This window comes from Labrus bergylta, chromosome 13 (assembly GCF_963930695.1).
Source record: "Labrus bergylta chromosome 13, fLabBer1.1, whole genome shotgun sequence".
NCBI lineage: Eukaryota > Metazoa > Chordata > Actinopteri > Labriformes > Labridae > Labrus > Labrus bergylta.
The window spans coordinates 13274430-13293805 of NC_089207.1; the positions used below are offsets into that span (position 1 = coordinate 13274430).

Consider the following 19376-nt stretch of genomic DNA (forward strand, 5'->3'; position numbering starts at 1 on the left):
ACACACACACACCGTTTGTACCCTAAACAGACAATATCTACCCATGCTTATTTATTTAACTCGCCTTGTTTCATTCGATCTGGATGCAGCAGCCTCTTTCACTGTGATTTGTCTTGTATGTTGTCCGTGCGTTTCAGTCATTCTCCTGGTGTGTTTTGCGGTAGATCGTTGACTTTTGTTTGTGTTCCACCACAACGCTGCACTGGGGGGAAAGAAGTTTACCCCTGCTTCCGTCCAGAACATTGGGGAATTGCCTTGCCCGGTCCTTAGCTGTAGTTTTTGTAGGTAAATGTGTGTTGGGCATGTCTGCATCTGTATGTAAACAAGGAAGTGAGTAAACTTTGGTGACGTATGGCTCGCCATTTTCGCTGGCGACTGCTATCATAGGTGAGACTGGCGGGGGAAACTATTTTGATTGGTCAAACTTGCAGAAAGGTTGCGGTGATTGGACAATATTGCAATGTCGCCCACAATTCACAGGGATTGGTTGAATTTGCGTTAATTGTTGCGATTGCGACATTGCAACTTCCTGGAGGGACTGGTTAATTGGGATGTATAAAGGAAAGGTGCGCAGGAACAGGCGTGTTTTGTGGAAATTTCTGTACATACGTTTTTTCCCAATTTTGGGATAAAAGTTGTGCAGTGTTTTATACATGAGGCCCCTGGTACTTTGCCCTTGCTGCCAAATGTATCATATCTGGTCAAATATGTAGATCAAAGCAGGAATAATTGTATCCCGGTTATGACAGTGATCTTTTTACGAACTACCAGAGCCATTAAACCCTTGGTATCGCAATTGTCCAGCACAAATATCATGCACCAGGTATTACTCTAGGTGCAATTTGGTACAGGCTGTGGCTGAGTTGATCAAAAAACAGAGGGTGAAGATGCACAGCATTCTCTCAGGAGTATATCAAAACCTGGCACTGAATTCTTAAGCAAAGCCTGTCTTTTGACCCCAGTGAAATATGGATGGGTGGTAGGAGTTGATGGTTAGGGTTAGAAAGGATTTGAAATGTGCCAATTCCAATGGACCCCAAGGCTCATGTGGAGCCACTCTAGTTCACAAGCTGTTTTTTTTTAATTAAAGTTTTTAATAAATTCATGAAAATAAAAAGCGTGGCTTGACTTTCAAAAATTTACATTGGTGTGTATATTGTTTGGCCAAAATAATTACTGTATTATACATTTTCCCTTTTTTCTGTCCTCCATTAACATGCCAAATGTTATATTGATTTATTTTAAATTTAGTGAATTCAAGTCTTTTATAGATATCAAATTTTGAAATTAACTGCAAAAAGATATTGTGAATTCACAATTATACAATACATGTTTTAGAGTTTCATTTTCATAATCACAGAACAAACAATTGTTTTTTTCAATATTAAATATTTCTCTAAGAAATTCTCTACAAGGATAAATGTAATTTATTATCTTAAAATGTGTTTCTTTTGCTTTTGGTGAAATATTTTCAAAAGAATATTTCAGTATTTTATTTCTGTTAATAAATGTTTTCTTTTTAATGAAACTGGAAAGAGCTCAGAAGTTAGAATTCCTCTAATAATCTTATTTGTACATTTCTTTTATCCTGTCATGTTAACGTGCCTTTCACCATATTTACAATTCCTTGAGGAATTGCCTTAAAGGGATACTTGTTCCATTTGCATTAAGCTTTGCATCATTAGAAACCTGGTTGTATTTTTGAATGGTCGTGCATCCCGCCCTCATTTTCCCCTGAGATGGGAAATCTTTGTATTTCTAAGTCTGAGAAGGAGCTTCCGATGACGCAAAAATCGTCATTTTGCGTCACTGGAAGCTGTTGTGGTTAGCGGTGTGAAACTACAACGCTAGTTCCTCACCACTGAAGCTAAAGACCAATCACAGATCAGTGGGTGGGAACTCACTCCCAGAATCGAAACTTAACGTCCGCCATATTTCTTGGAAGCTATGCTAACAGGCTCTATGGAGAAAGCTGATAATCACATTTAAACCCCCTTCCTCTAAGGATTTGAATACATCACTTTTCTAAGACAGTGATATTTGTTTTTCCAGATGAAGTTGAAATTGGACTGATTTATAGATTGAATTGAATTGTCAGAAATATCTAATGAAAAAGCAGGGCACATTATTCAAAAAGGTATTTCACTTTAGTGATCGGCCAAAGATTGATAAATCCCCCTGCAACCAGGAATTAAGAATAGTCTTTTGTTATAACCACACCTAAATATTTCACCTCATCTATAACTGGAATTTCATATAACAAGATTTCAAGATTACCAGGGGGTGATCATGTATAGACTAATTCACTTTTTTAATTTTAAATTCAAGTGAAGTCCAGATGCTTAAAAAAATATCTCGATTGTCTCGTTAATTAGAGGGATCTGTTCTGACCTTTTGACAAAGATTGTGGTATCATCTGCCAGCTGAGTAATGGACAAATGATTGCCTAACACATTTAAGTCTATATCTGGTAGGGCTGTTGAAAGTAATCATTTAATCGATGCATCGCGATGCAGACTAGAAGATTAATGCATCGATGCTGGGACAGGACGTAATCGATGCTGACGAGGGTTAGAAAAAAGCATCTGCCAACCGCTAAATGCGGTTGTTTTGTGCAGCGTTGAGTGAGGTTGTTTTACCGAAACACACATGGTGGTGTGTAATGAAAGTAACGTAGGCTATCAGAGGGATTTGTGACAGAAAACAACTTAAATTGAGTCCTGCTCCTGTGCTTGCTGACTGAGCAGAGTCAGCTGGTCCTGCACGCTCAGACCACAGTGTTCCGCTTCAGGCTGAAACAACTTCACTCGGTGTCTCTTTAGCCGACCGCAGCACGGGTTAGCATCTTCATTACAGCTAAAGGTGTGTTTAAACTGATGCCTCGCTGTCTTAAATCCAGGATAACTAAAAGATGGTGGCGGTGACTCGTGATAAAGTGAGCGGCTGTAAACACAGTTGACTCCCGACACAGCGTCATCGAGAATATCCGCTAATAAGTGCACCTCCGCTAAAGCTGCGGTCGTTCGATGATAAACACATTCTATCCCATCCCCGGCCTATCTGTAGTTGAAGTGCTTTTATTGTGAAACACTCATATCAGGAAATGGGGTGTTTACAGCAGTAGCAACTTAACACAACTCTTCTGAACTAAAAAGGACAGAAACAAAACTAACCCTGAACAAAGCTCACAGCTAAAGGCTACAACGTCCTGAGAAGAGAACACACAGTGACTTAACAACATCTTTCTCTCGTATAATAAAATAAACACACAAAAACGTAAACTTATTACCAATACTGTAGGCTACCTCTATAATGTATTAATTTTAACTTACAATGTAAAGATATTGATAATGACATTGTTGTCTAAATCACTTTTTAAATTATACAAAAGGAGTTCATATTTATAAGACTGTTTGTCTCGGTTTATAAAAAGGAGCCATGTACAGTAATATAGAAAATTGAGGATGAATTGTGATGCATCGTGATATCGAGTTGAATCATTGACTGGATAATCGTAATCAAATTGAATGGTAAGTTTGTTACCATTCAAAAGGTACCCAAAGGTATGTTTCAACCCAAAAAATAATGCTTTTGTTAAAATAACATGTTCTTTCATACATTAGAACTGTTTTTAATACATTTTTTTGATAACTTGATATAAAGCAAGAAGAGAGAAGATCGCTGTGACAAATATGTCACATCAGGCTTTTATTCTTAAATAATCATGGAAAATCCCATGTGACGTATTAGTCACAATCAAAGAAAATGGTAGAAAATTGCTCAATTATTTAAGCCCATTCAATCATTTTTAATCAATATATTCTCTAAAGTTGAAGTCAAAGAATATTCAAACAAATATGAACAAAAAATCTCATGTGAAATTCATTAAACTAATTAATAAAAATGAGTTAAGAAACTTTTAATGAAAAAGTTTGTATGTCATTCCCAAAAATGTAAGTCAGCATTGAAAGAGACAATTGGTTAGTTACACAAACAAGTCAGATGTTTTATCCTATTTTAATCCAATTTCATTATAATTTGTTTGTAGTATGGATAAAAAGAAGCAGCAATACAGTCTTCAGGATGCTCTGAATATCATCACGGGAGATGACAGCGATTTTGAGGGATGTGAAGATAGCTCAGATGAAGATCCTGATGACCCTGATTATACCCCCAACAAAAAAGACATGGAGACTGATGAGTCAAGTTGGTCAGGTGATTCAGACGTTGGCGAATCAGGTGATTTGGATGAACAGCAACCAAGCATGAACCCGAGGCAGCAAACGTCCAAAGAAAAGAAAAGGAAGAGAAGAAAACATTTTCCTGGAGGCAGAAATCTTTTGAAACACCTGATTGCACATTCGAAGGAGAGAATGCCAGGCCACCAGACACTCTCCATACTCAGGAGTATTTCAGAAAGTTCATCACAGCAGAAATGCTCCAGTTACTGAAGGAACAAACACATTTGTACAGTGTACATAAATCTGAAAGGCACAGCAATGTTAACACTACTGTGAAAGAAGTGGAAATACTCATTGGCCTCTATCTGTGCATTGGGCCTTTGCCAAATGCCTGGGAATTGTGCATACTGGGAAAACAACACAAGATGTTCCATGGTGGCTGACCACGTGTCATGCAATCATTTTCAGACCCTGCTAGCACACCTGCATTTCACTGACAACACTGATTTGTCAAACAGGCAAGCAGGAGATAAGTGTTGGAAGATCCGTCCATGGCTCTACATGTTCCGCAAACAATGCCTGAATGTCACTCCAGAGGAGCACAACTCAGTTGATGAGCAAATGGTCTCATTCAGAGGGTCACACAGTCCAATAAGACAGTATGTGAAGGGCAAGCCCCACCCTTGGGGACTGAAAATTTGGGGCCGCTGCTCTGCCTCAGGAATCCTCTGTGATTTTATAGTTTATCAAGGTGGCACTGGCGGAAAAACCTTACTTGGCGTAGGAGGTGATGTTGTGGTCAAGCTGTGTGAAACGCTCCCATCAAACCAAAACTACAAAGTATTTGCAGACAACCCGTTTTCTTCAGTGTCACTGGTGCTCAAGCTTCTTCAGCGAAAGATCTACTTCGTAGGAACACTCCGGAGCAATCGCTTGGCTGGTTGTCAACTTGAAGATGAGAAAAGTCTTGCAAAGAGAGGCAGAGGATCCGTTGATGCCAGGGTGGAGAAGGGGGGAAAGGTGGCCATTGTTAAGTTGTATGATAAAAATCTGTCTTCTTGATCTCGTCCTACTGTGCCATTGACCCTCAAGACAAAGCTCGACGTTGGAGCAAATCAGACAAAGCATTTGTGGAGGCAAGAAGCAAGTACCACATGAGATCACGGAGGTGGTACCTCTACCTGTTCTGGCAAACCATCATGTTAGGCTTGGTCAATGCATGGTTGCTTTACCGCCTCGACTGCAAACTACTCGGTGTCAGAAAGCCACTGAAACAAAGGAGCTTCCAAGCAGAGGTTGCCACAAGCCTGATTCTCTTGCATTCACAGAGGGGCCGCCCAGCATTTGACAGCCCATCTCCACCACCACTACCACGCAAGCGAGTCCGTACTGGCGTTCCAGATGATGTTGACCACATTGCACGCTGGCCTGTGAAATGTGAGAAACTGTTAAGACATGTTGCTGATAATGCAAAAGAAGTGTTATTTTTTTCAGCAGTCCTTTGTTTCCTGTACTTAAGTACGTGTTTTGGCAGGTTTTCTGTGTGAATCTGTTGTTTATTGTTTAGTTGCTCTCTAATGCACTAAAAAACTGGTTTGAGAAGACCACAATTGTTGTTTAACCTTTTAGAAAGGTATTGTTTCTGTTTGAATGCAAATAAATGCAAATGTTTGTTAGTAAGCAACCAAAGTTTTTATCTCATTCATTTTCAAATGAAGAAAAATAATCACAGTAAATGCCCAATGTGACAAATTTGTAACTTTTCAGATCTTTGACACAAGGGGGTGCTATTGAAAAAAAAAGTTTAGAAATTTGTTATTTATGGTCCATTTGGGCTGTTCTGTAACACATAATTTTCCTATAAGGGGAAATGGGTGTGGGTTCTTATGGGTTAACATTCTCACTAGAGATATGGTTCTTTTTTTCCACTGCCGATACATGTATATATGTCTCTTGAACATTTCTGGTTAAAACAACACCAGAAAATGCCATTATCTAGGGGCAAACTGTGGCAGCAAACCACCGAGAGCACAGCTACGTCGTTAAGCGAACATGGCTGCGAGCGAGAAGAAGATGACAGCGAGGTTGCGCTTGAACCTGGGCTGGCTAAAGCGTTTGAACTAATGACAAATAAATTTATGATGACCATTAATGACAAACTCAACCCTCTGGCAAGAACAGTCCTCTCGCATACCAGCTAACTAAAGAGGGCTAACGACCGACTTGTTGAGGTAGAAAGGATGCTACAAGTTGAAACAGCTTACGGGCCACAAGAGGCTAAAATGCTAGCCCTCAAGAGGAAAGTTGAATTTCTTACAGACCACATAGACGAGCTTGAGAACAGAGGACGACGAAGGAACACTCAACTGTGGCTTTGATAGGAGGACATTTCAATTTCTCACAACCTTCTAACTGATAGGCATCCCTCTTGAAGCTCACTTCTGACGAGTTAGGCTAATGCCCTCTCATCCATTTGTGAAGAGATTAATCTAGTTGATGTGTGGCGAACTCTACACCCATCAGATAAAGGTTTCACCTTTTATTCTCCTCCTCACAAATGCCACACTCAGATTGATTACTTTTTCATACCCAAATCACTGGGGCAGCTTGTGTTATCCTGTGAGAATGCCAATATTGTTGTTAGTGATCCTGCAATTTTACTCCTGGACATAGCTCTACCCCCTGCAGATCGCCTACAGAGCCAACAGGTCTGTAGATGCTGTCAACCTGGCCCTCCACCTCATCCTCAAGCATCAGGACTCAGCAGGAACCTACAGCAGGATTCTGTTTGTGGATTTCAGCTCTGCTTTCAATACAATTGTCCCGGCTCTGCTCCAGGACAAGCTCTCCCAGCTGAACGTGCCTGAGTCCACCTGCAGGTGGATCACAGACTTCCTGTCTGACAGGAGACAGCAGGTGAAGCTGGGGAAGAATGTCTCGGGACAGGAGGACTATCAGCACTGGCTCCCCTCAAGGCTGCGTTCTTTCTCCTCTGCTCTTCTCCCTGTACACCAACAGCTGTACCTCCAGTCATCAGTCTGTCGAGAGATGACACCACCCTCATTGGACTCATCTCAGGTGGGAGGCTGTCCATCTGGTGACCTGGTGCGGCGAAAACAATCGAGAGCTTAACGCTCTGAAGACAGTGGAGATGGTTGTGGACTTTAGGAAAAATGCAGCTGAACATCACCTCTCTCATGAGGACAGCAGAGGATGTACTTCCTGCGGCAGCTGAAGAAGTTCAACCTGCCAAAGGTTGACTTCTACACTGCCATCATTGAGTCCATCCTCTCCTCCTCCATCACAGTCTGGTATGCTGCAGCCACAGCAAAGGACAAGTGCAGCCTGCAGCGCATCAGCCGCTCTGCTGAGAAGGTGATTGGCTGCAACCTGTCATCTCTCCACGACCTGTACACCTCCAGGACCCTGAGGCGCAGGTAAGATTGTGGCTGACCCCTCTCACCCCGCACATGGGGTGAGAGGGGAGTTTGAGACTCTCCCCTCTGGCAAGAGGCTGCGGTCCATCAAGACCAAAACCTCTCCCCACAAGAACAGTTTCTTCCCCTCTGCTGTCCCAGCCCAGACTCTCATCAGCCCCACAGTCAGAAAACATTAAAATAATGTGAAGGCTGAATCTGCTTTTAAGCGTTACGTTAACGCTCACCAGACTTTAAATTCATTTTCTTTACATGCACTCTGAGTAGATTTATATACACTTTAAGATTGTTTCATTGTCAACTGCACAGCTCCTTTATTGCACATGTCGTACTTTTTGTTTCTTATATTTTTACATTTTCAAATTGTATATTATATATATTTGTAATTGCTTCTTATATTTTATTATTTAAGTTCTTGCTATTTTTGCTCTATTTCCTTTGTTAACTGTTTTTGCACCAATACACCGAGACAAATTCCTTATATTGTAAATGTACTTGGTAATAAAACCCGATTCTGATTCTGAGCTGTTAGTGGGGACTGCAAAAAGTAGACATTGGAGATTCAATATACATCTTTTGAGAAATGAGAAATTTACGTCATATCTGACTTAAATATTCCCATTTTCTACAATAAGTATTGGTTTCTGTATTATTATTAATATCAACTAATAAAGCTTTAACTTCCTCCACATTTTTGTGGTTTTAAATTCATATCGATCACAAAATGGTCTATTAAGAGAGAAGCTGATATTGAAACATTTGTAACAAAAGCAATGATTTCTGGATTACTTTGCTAAAGAAATTCTAGATCTTGGTCTTCCACTGGGGTTTATCCAAGAAATGTGTCTTGTATGTGGGATTTTCTCTCTCCATACATCAATAAAAAAGTTACGACAGTTATGTCATTCATCATCTCTCTGTTGTGGTTGAAATCTTTGTAATTAGATGGACAGATATCCAACCACTCATCTGGCACCATATTAAAACCTCCACCTATCAAGGGAAAATGACGTCTGCCTATATTTAGTAATTATTTCTGAGAGATTCCAATACTAATTTGTTTTTAGCTATATTGTTATAACCAGATATTGATCAAGATTGATACACATACACATGAATGATATGTGAAGATATGTGAATATGAACTGCGCTTTGAGTCCTTTACAAAATAAGAAAGCAGCCTTTGGCTTTGTGTTGTCGTTTAGACCTCTGGCATTTTAAGAAGAAAAATACATCTCTGACTTTAACAAAAACACAAATTATATAAAGTAAATTTCTTTCTAATGGTTTGTTTTTTGCAAATCCTTGTGTGACTCAGACTCCTTTGTCATTCTACATATTCCATTGCGATGTTGGCGCTTGACAAACTGAATAATGACTGTTGTCTTCTCCTTTTTTTGACCCGATGAACTGTGTCCACTATCTTCCATCTTTTGAGGCCCACATTGGCGCAATCTTTTGAAGCAGGTTAATAACCTCTCTGTTTTCATTTAGCTTATCTTTCATGCCTTTTATTCTCAGGTTCTATCACCTGCTGTATTTTCCATGGTCACATGCTCTCTCTTTAAGGACGCGTTTTTCTTTTTGCTGCCACTTTCCCTTCTAACTCAGAAACTTTACTTTTGCAATCTTTGAGTTCATCCACATTCAATTCGAGCGCTGTAGCCAGGCTGCAAATCATTGTACTGTCCTCCTTAATCTTAGCACTGATGTCTTCAAGTTAATTCTATTCTTGTTTGGTACACAATGTGTTTGTGGCAGCTATTATGGATTCACAAGGATTCCATGTTAAGTCTTACTCACTTCCTCACATGGGAGCCTTGTGTTGTTGTGTTTACTGGGAAATCATCGAGCACTTCAATGTTTCTTCTATCAGGCCCCACATTAGTAGCTTCCATTGTTGTAGTCTTCTTGTAGAAGCGCATCAAGTTTAGCTTTCTGGTCGATAGCTTTGATGTTTGCTTTGTTGTTCGTTGTCATTTCTTGTTCTTTTTAGAAAAAAAATTGGTTTCTTTTCTTTGTCAGGCTTTTAAAATCATAATCCAAAACAAATGTGAAGAAAAAACAAAACGCTTTTAAAAACTTTTGAGGAACTTTAGTGTGCGCTCTGAAAACTACGTCCGCTCAGTCCGCCATCTTGCTGGCCCCCCAACAGAAAGTGAACTAAAGAAAGTGAGATAGGTGAAGAAGGGAAGTGAAAGATAACAAAATAGTGATCTTTATAGTTATACTTTGTAATTTATTGTAAGAAAGGCTAGAGGCAGAACAAAAGTAATCTCCATGTATAAACGGTAGCACTGAGTGGACACAACATTTAACAAACAGATAGACAGGTGCGTTGCTTTGGATAAAAGCGTCTGCTAAATGAATTGTAGAATTGTCTATGTGTATTTTTATTCGTACGGAGCAGCAGACACCTACAAGGATTTTTTGTACATGTCAGTTTAATTTCAGAATAAATCTAACTTAACAACTGTAGTACTATTTCAATTCCACCTTTTTTAAATGTATTTTCACATTTGTATGTATTTTCACAATTGAGTAAAATATTTATTCACACATTTAAACTGCAGCTTGTGGTAAGTGATACTCTTGGGCGGTGTGAAAAAAGTAGTTCATTCACAGGGTGTTGAAGACAGTGAATGAACATATCTCTAGAGTTCATTTCTCAACGGTTCTGTTGCTGCTTTTGGCAGTGCTCAGTTGAACATCTTCGAGAGACAGGTAAATGTGCAATTTTACTTCTCTTACTATATGTTAATGTGAGTTTTCTGTTTGTGTAATGTTAAAATGTTGTGAATATTTGCCAATCCGAACTTGCTAAAGAGGTGAGAGTAATACGTACATATATGTACTTGCTCAATTTGATGGTTGATTAGCTTAACTTTAGATGCAGGGGGGTTACATAAATCCAAAGTGTCATAATTAACAATTTTTCCGAGCGATTGATTGAGATAGTCATTTAAAAAATTATGTCTAATTTTGGTTGTTAATTATTTTCCTGTTTTACATTTATTGTAATTAGATGGCGGAGCAGATTCTCACTTCTAAGCCAACAGAGCATGGATGACTGTGATCAAGGAGTATGAAGACACAAAGTTTGAAAGATTCAACCAGCGATAAAAGATGCATGCATGTTCCTGTATATGATGGAAGGTTTTCACACGGTGTTTGCACTTGATGTGTTCTCTCAGAATAGTTTTTGCAATTAATATGGATTAGAGTTAAATTTATATTTGGTATGTTGAAATGTTGTATCACCTATTTTTTAATTGTGATTTTCATTCAATCACACTGTTTACCACTTTGAAGCTGTCATTGTTAACAGTGTAGTTAACTGGTAAGTTCCTTCAACATGTTTTACTGTTACTTTAAATATGCTCACTGTTATTAATAAATTACTTTACTATACTACTAAGTATAAGTTGGTTATCAACTATCTATGAAGAGCTGTTAACACAATGTCTGGATGTGTTAAATAAATGAGGCATTGAAGTAATTTAAATCGTGTTTGAGTTTTGTATTCATTTTCTCAGGGAAAAAACGTTTTTGGTGTTTTGAAATATTAACTCTGTAAGTGCTAAATGCAACACAATATGAAGTGTTGACTTTTAACACTGGGTTTACATAAGTTTAACTAAAGATGAGAATACATTTTTCTCTGAATGAGAGTAGTAGTTTAACTCCCATAAGAGTTCAGTTTTAACTCCTGATAAGTGTTAAAATATCAACTCCCTGAAAATAGTTACTTTAACTAAGGCCAAGAGTGTATTCGATGGTCTCAGATGTACACTCATATTGAGTTGATCTTGAGAAGACTCAGACCTGGATCCCTGAGACATTTCACAGTGTGAAGATGTATTTTTAAGTAGTATTGAAGATATTGAAATCAATAAAATAACGCTACTTTTAAATGTACATGTAATTGTATGCGTGGCCATTTGTCCACCAAGGAGTGGATTTTGTGCTAAACAAATGCTTGCAATGGATTCAGAATCCTGAAAAACCCCTAGTTTGACCCCTCACAAGCTACCTAATAAGGCTAACATTTTCAATTTTTCAACACTAAGGTTCTGGTACCCCAACTTTGAGCAGCTCTCAGACTTCCCTACATGAGTTGAATTTCAATCTTTTTATATAAATTATAAGACACCTTTATAAAGACAATTCTTGGTGAGGAATTTATTCCCAGATGTTTGCAATCTGCCCTTACTAGATGAATGAGAGATATTGTTTGACTGAACATTGTTGTTTCAGGAGTGTGTGGGCTTTTTCATACTGACTTACTGACAGTAAGCCAAGCAGTTAATAGAGAATAATTTCACGGCTGGTATAGATTTTGCTCTATTTTCTTAAATGGGAATGGAATGCCTGAAAGCAAAGGATTTACAAGACCGGTGGGAAAGTAATTGTAGAAATTAATAATGTGATAGCTTACTGCAGGCTGTTTTTTTGTAAGACTCCTGCATAATTTTTGCTTTAAGAACCAAATTTGTGTATACATTTTAAAATCATATAATCACGCCTCCTTCCTAATAAAAAACTTTGAAGCTCTTGCCAGAGATTGCTCTTGTAATTTGTCTTTTGCTGTGACTTTCTAAAATAACTGCTGTTTGTATACATATAATGTAGTCTGTTGAAAAGTGGGCTTTCATTTCAAAGACTTCTGAATGAATTTAAGTCTGTTAAAACACTACAATGAAACTCCAGTTCATCTCATACCCAACAATGATTGCTTGTGCAAATGTTTTTGCATGTCTGGGTCCACTCTCACAGGTTTGTGTGGAAGACCACTGACTGGGGGGAATGTCGCATTCTCCCTTTATTGAGCCAGTGGGACCGCCGGCTGGGTAACATCAGTATTCTATGTGGAGGGGGTATCCAGAGCAGGAGGACATACTGTGTTCAAGTCTCTGATGAATCAGCTGCACATAACAGGAAGGAGGGTAAGAATAACTCATCTCCATCACAGCTGTTCCAGACTCATGAGATACACTCTAAATTGATAGTAGATTAATTCCTGCATTATTGAAGTGAGAGTTAGTAACAGACATATGTTGGCTTTGTAAACTGTGTTTTCAAAGGCTTTAATTGGCTAAGATGTAGCTAAGGCCATGAACAGCCTGGATCCCTTCTTTGCGAAATAGCTAATTTAGCACCGTAGATTAAAAAAATATATATATACCTTTTGTGACAGCACCAGACTTTTTTAATCCTCAGATTCATATTTTTTATACATCCAATTTATTTTCAAAACCAGCAAACCCCAATTCATTTTGAAATTAGACTGATAGCAATTTTTCACAAATGGTTGTATAAAAACATTTAGCAAAATTACCTTATTGGTTGTTTTTTCAATTTATTAAAAAACTGAAATAGTAAAAAAATTAGGACTTCTCCAAAAGGGACAACTCTTGCCCTATCATGTGTTTCTCTGTAATTCAAGATCATAATATCCCCAAATGTGGACTGGATGTTCACAGACAGGTCTTTGAATCACGAAACTTGAAGGACAAAGATCATGAGTCATTATATATATAGTGTGTACCTCGGAATGAACTGCAAAGCTTTAGGTAATGTAAACATTTATGGCTGTATACCTGCAATTTTACGAGCTTCTGGTCAAGTGGAAAACAATATCCAATATAGAAATAGAAAAATACAATAAATTAAAATGGAAGGATAAAAAAGTCTTCAAAAAGCATTTTATTAATATGTTTAAGAGTTTGTCTTGTGGACATAAACTACCATAGAAAACCTTGTAAATTACTTATGGTAGCAAGCCGATGACACAATGGACATTAGGTGAATTTCTTTTTGGTTTCATTAAAATGGAAATTCGCCACTCATAGACTGACAGGGCACATCTAAATTGAGTTTAAGATTGACTCAACTAGTATGTTAAAGGTCAAAAATAGCCGCTCATTTTGTTTGAGACACCAAAGTCAGCAGGTGACTGAGCTTGCGATGATCGTCAAGAAAAAACAGCAATACTTAGCATTGAAGTGGGTCTTGTTTTGTTTTGCCTTGTCTTAATATCTCCATGTTTAGTTCCTATATTCCCTCAGCTGGCGACTGCCCATTCTTCCCCAACATGAACTCCAACTTGGCCTGCGTTCCTTAGCACTTCCAAAGCCCAGTATACCATTGCCTTTTGTTTGTTCAGTTTCCAGGCCTGTGAATGCAAGGCTGTGCACTGGTGAGGATCCCCCACCAGCTGTCCAGAATTGTTCCATCCCTTGCCAGCACCTCTGCCTGCTTTCTCAGTGGTCTCCTTGGGGTCCCTGCGTTTATGAGAACTGCAAAGAACCACAGGGGAAGAAAGGTATGATGGAGAAAATTGTAGATACGAGTTCAATGTGTTTGCTTTTGAAAGATCTTAACTGAGTAAGAATCAAATAATGCAATCATAGCATGTTTATAACTAAGTTTATAAATTTAGCTCATAGGTCTATATTTTCATCATTTATGTATTTTAATCCATTAGAATCAACGTAATACCTTTTAATTGTGAAACTAATTTGTTATAATACTTTAAAAGAAATAGCTTTTGATAAGCAACATTCAGTGAGACAAGTTTAAAGCTGTGTCCAAAACCACATACTAAAATACTACCTACAACATACTCAAACAATGTATAGGTGCATCTCAATAAATTAGAATTTCGTGGAAAAGTTAATTTATTTCAGTAATTCAATTTGAAAGTGAAACTCATATATATATATATATGTTGTGGATTAATTGCGCACAAAGTGAAATATTTCAAGCCTTTATTTGTTTTAATCTTGATGATTATGGCTTACAGCTCATGAAAACCCCAAAATCAATATCTCAGAAAATTAGAAATTGAATTACTGAAATATATTAACTTTTCCACGATATTCTAATTTATTGAGATGCACCTGTATACAGCAAACCATTACTATGCAGTTAGCAACATACTAAACTAGATGAAACATGTTGCTCTGGTCTGAACTTTGTTGGATAAGCTTGCACCAATTTGGCGCGACCACCATTCCATAATTAAATTTAACAATATACATAGTTTATTACTAAAATATACATAGTCATTTTGATATTATTTGAGAACATATAAAATGCATTAGAGTTTGGTTACTTTTATTTTTACGCTGCTTGTTGGCTTGCTAGCAAGCTCCACCATTGGATAGTCTGAGAGACGTAATGCAGTGTAGTATGAATTATTCAGACCAAATTAATTTCTTGTACCAGGCTGTATATGTTTATTTCTGTCAAAATGAACAATTTAATACGAGATGTGTATGGGACTTCTAGGTCTTTGGGAGACAGCCTCAAGAAATGCAGTTTTTTGCACATCCCTGTTGGCATCATATTTTTCTTTCTTTACACTTTTTTCTGATTTTCACATTTTTGAACAGACATACACGGCATACAAACAACCATAGTACAGAACATAAACAATGAAAAAAAACACACCCCTCCCCCAAGGCTCAGAGATAGGAAAAAAAGAGGTAATACCGCTATTCTATGAGTTTACTTTTAAATGCAATATAATTGTAAACACATAGATCGATACAAAATATATATATATTATCAGGCGAGCAGAGCACTGAATGTAAGGGAGAGCCTTCATTGAAGTCTATAAAAGGACTCCAGGTTGCAACAATGTCCCTGCGTCTTTTGCCTGTTTTATATCTGAGCATTTCTAAAGGCAGAAACGAAAGCACCTCCTTCAACCACTGTAGAAATGATGGGCCTTTATTTGAATTCCAGTTAAAAAAAGATAAGTCTGTGAGCAAGCAACAACGCAAATGCCAGAGCATTCGCTTGAAAATTTGTAAGCGTACAATTTGGGGGTGCTATGCCAAAAATGGCCATGTGGAGATCATGAGTTATCGTCTGTTCACAAATATGGGGAACTACATCAAAAATACGTCCCCAATAACTGTTTAGGGAGGGACATGGTCATGGGACAGCTCACAGAAAAACACAAGTCAACTTCTATGCCAATGTTGAAATGCAGTATCCAACACAGATGAAGGAAAGAAAGGATTATTTTCTACTGGAATAGAGAAATCGGGGTAAGACTGTCATCTTCAATATGTTGATTCGGCCTACCAAAGAAATAGGCAGTGTTGACCACTTTTTAAAATCTTGTGTTGTTCTTTCTAGTACTGTTTTAAAATTATAGTTATATAAATCGAATGAGTGACTTTGATCCCCAGTGTATGTAAAAGCATTTTTTTTCAAGTTTGAAATGGGAAAACGGAAACGTTGTTGTCAGCGTCATTAATTGGAAAGACCTCTTTGAATAATTTAACTTAAAACCTTACAGGTGGCCAAAATTATCTAGAATATGTAGTAGTTTTAGTATAGATTCTGCTGGGTTAGATAGATATAGCAAAAGTTCATCGGCATAAAGCGACACCTTATGGGACTTACCCCCCCGAAAGATACCTCTAATGTCGTCCTCCACTCTAAGAGCTATCGCCAGTGGCTGAATCACCGACTCAAAAAGATAAGGGGAGAGGCTACAACCTTGCCTACAGCCCCTATGAAGATGGAAGTAGTAAGAAAGCATAGTATTTGTTTGACTGGAGCCATTGGGTAATTAGTGTATATAGTATTCTATTACATGATAGAAATGATGGACCAAAAGCAAACCTTTCTAAAACAGCGAATAGGTATTGCCATTCATCACTGTTGAATGCCTTCTCGGCATCTTATTTACTGGACGGTATGAGCTACACGATGTGGGGTCTTTATCCTTTTTGAGTAACACTGATATAATTGCCTGCGTCATAGTCTCCGTTGGTTGAAGATATCCTGATATATTGATTTAAGTATTGGTTCTAATTTAGTTGTAAATTATTTATATATATATGTTAAACATTTGAGACAGATCACTAGTCGGTTGTGAACTATAGAGGTTAATGTAAAATAGTTTAAACTGATTATTAATGTTGTCCGGGTTGGTGGATTTCACCCGTCACTGTGCATATTTCAGAAATAGTATTTGAGGCTGTGGACTGTTTGATCTGATGAGCTTGAAGTTTTCCAGCTTTTTCTCCATGTTCATAAAATGTCTGTTTTGATTTAAAGAATAGCTGTTAGCTTTCTTTTATTAGCTTAATTTTACCACTAAACTCTCGGGGGCTCACCTTTGCTTGGTGGAGGTCGGAGGCTGCTATGGGCCCGGTTTAAAGTCGGAGCAAAGTCAGAGCAAAGTCGAGGTTTAGCAGCTCCTGTGGCAGCTTAGTGAATGCATCTGTAGGCCACTGGCCAGGGCCCGTGTTCACAAACATTCTGAGAATCCTCTCAGAGAGCTCCTAACTTAGCTTAGCCTAAGATTTATTTAGGAACATTCTCAGAGTGACTCTGAGCAAGGAATGGACAGAAACTTTTATCTTGGTGAGGACATGTGGGAAAGGAGCCTCAAGTGGGATTCAATCCCGGGCCACCCGCCTGGAGGACCAAGGCCTCCATACATGGGGCGTGCGCACCAACCACTGCGCCACCAGCGGCCCCAGTCCTTTCAGTCTTATTATTCTATTGTCCAGTTAATTGTTTTTTTTAAGGCAACACCATCTAGCTTTGCCCATGTGAAAGATAAAATCTGCAAAAGTGTAACAGTTAGCTGTAAAAAGAAAAGCCAACAAAGTTGTTCACAAAACTAATTGTAAACATTTCTCACTCTTGCTTTTAGATACTACTGAGTGTAACGACCAAAAACCATTGAAGACAGGACTTACATGCACAACAACACACAATCTTAGGATGAAGTACAAAGTATTTTACTTGCGAGTGAGTTAAAATCAGAACAGGCGAACATATCCAAAAAGGGAGCAGGCAAAGTCACAATCCAAAAACCTGAAAAGATCAATACCATAGAAGTCCAACGCTAGGAATAAATGCTGGTAAGCTTGACACGAAGGACAAAGACCAACTGACACAGAAAGAAGGAGAAACACTGGCTACGTTTACATGTGCACAATTTCTTCAATCTGATTGAAATCATTCCGATTGGGGATTCCGATTTCACTGTTTACATGGACTCTAAATAAAATTATCGGATTATGCCGTGCTTGTTCATGCATCGACAGTAAATCAGAATAAAACCATTCTGACATGCGCAAACTGGTCTCACCTTTCTTATCTGCCGGAAACATCAGAAGAAGAAGCTGAGATTTCAGCCTGTGTTTGTAAACAATCTACACTGTCACAAGGGGCGCCAGGACCTCCGGGCCCCATGAAAAGATCTCACATTGGGCCCCTACCACAGCCCAACCCCGGAGAATTGCAATAACCACACCTCCATCACACAAATGACCCATACCAACTATGCTTTGTTTTATACACAAATATAATCCAAACGAGACTGGTCGGAGAGGGTCGTCCTCATGGAGTTCACGGCAATCATTCATGAAGTTATGCGCTCTGATGGAGAGGTATATGGAGGCGTCACTTCATGTGGGGCAGACATGCGCAGTAAGGATCATTTTATCCCAGTCAGGCAGACACGATCAGATCGAGCGTGTACATGGATCCTGATCCAAACATCGATCTGCTTAAACCACCCCTCTCGATCCGAATGAAATTTCTTTCCGAATGAGCCTGATCAGATCAGTCTGTTCTGATTGACATGTTAACATGAAGCATTTTTATTCTGATCAGCCTTTTATTCCGATTATTTGTGTCCATGTAAACGCAGCCAGTGACTAAATACTAAGGTGAGGGAGAGACAATGAGAAGCAGCTGGAAACAATCAGGGCCTGGCCGACAATCACACAGATGGGAAACACATGAGGGCATGTGGAGGATCTGAAACGAGAGGAGAGGTAAACAACACAAAAACAAAACATAAAAACGTAACTTCGGATGCTGAGCTGGACATGACACTGAGATGTTAAGTGTTGTTTAAAAAAATATATTTGAGTTATCCTGCAAATGTATGCTTTGAATATTATTATCAAATTGTGAATGATATTCAGACACTTCTTGTTCTCTTTGTTTATCCTTACAGATAAGGAATTCAAAGACGCCGAGTTGGAGATTGTGTAGACAATGATGTGCGTTAACTTTACTAAGGAAACTATTGGCAGTCCTGAAGACAAACCTGGGGCCGTATTCACAAAGCCTCCTAAGTACTAAGAGTTGCTCCAATTGAAAAAATCTTTAGAAGATTCTTAGAATCATGACATATTCACAAAGTGTCTCAGCCCTTAAGAGATCTCCTAAGGTGTGAAACTGTTAGGAGTTAAGAGGACTTTTGACAGGATGAAGAGTTTCTCAAGCTGAGGAGAAAGTGGAAAAATGTTCTCCAAACACTAAATGTCTTTTAGACTCATAATTGGGCAGAACAGACAGAAATGATTTGTGCAGACATTTCAATCCATCTATGACCTTTTTCAATACAAAGTGAGACATTAATGTCGAGCTTCTCTACATGTGGTTACCTCCACAGGTGCATTGTATCACTAATTAAGGTTCTTCACATGCTGCTATTTCTCAGCATGTGGAGAAGCTGCTGCACAAGTAAGCATGTGATTGTAGGCAATTTACTTTTAAAGTAAGTCTTACAAATGATCCCACAGATGCTAATGTCATAGTGGTCATAAATACACAATGGGTGCATTCGAATTGCAAAGTGCCTGCACAATCTTTTAGTAGTCAGTAGTCAGTAGACAGTAGCTACTATCCGTGCTGTATACTGTTTAGTATCTACTATTCAGTAGGAGTGCACAGTAGGCAGATATTTGTTCCTACTTCGTCTGATTCA

At 38.5% G+C, this 19376-nt stretch overlaps 1 protein-coding gene across 1 annotated transcript in view; it reads left to right on the top strand.

Moving 5' to 3' along the window:
• The window catches only part of thsd7ba (thrombospondin, type I, domain containing 7Ba), a 118217-nt gene that overhangs the window by 32258 nt on the left and 66583 nt on the right, over positions 1 to 19376 (top strand). The window contains exons 6-7 of the mRNA XM_065962286.1: positions 12395 to 12564; positions 13785 to 13943. Coding sequence (XP_065818358.1) covers positions 12395 to 12564; positions 13785 to 13943 — 329 coding nt within the window. The remainder of the gene's footprint in view (positions 1 to 12394; positions 12565 to 13784; positions 13944 to 19376) is intronic.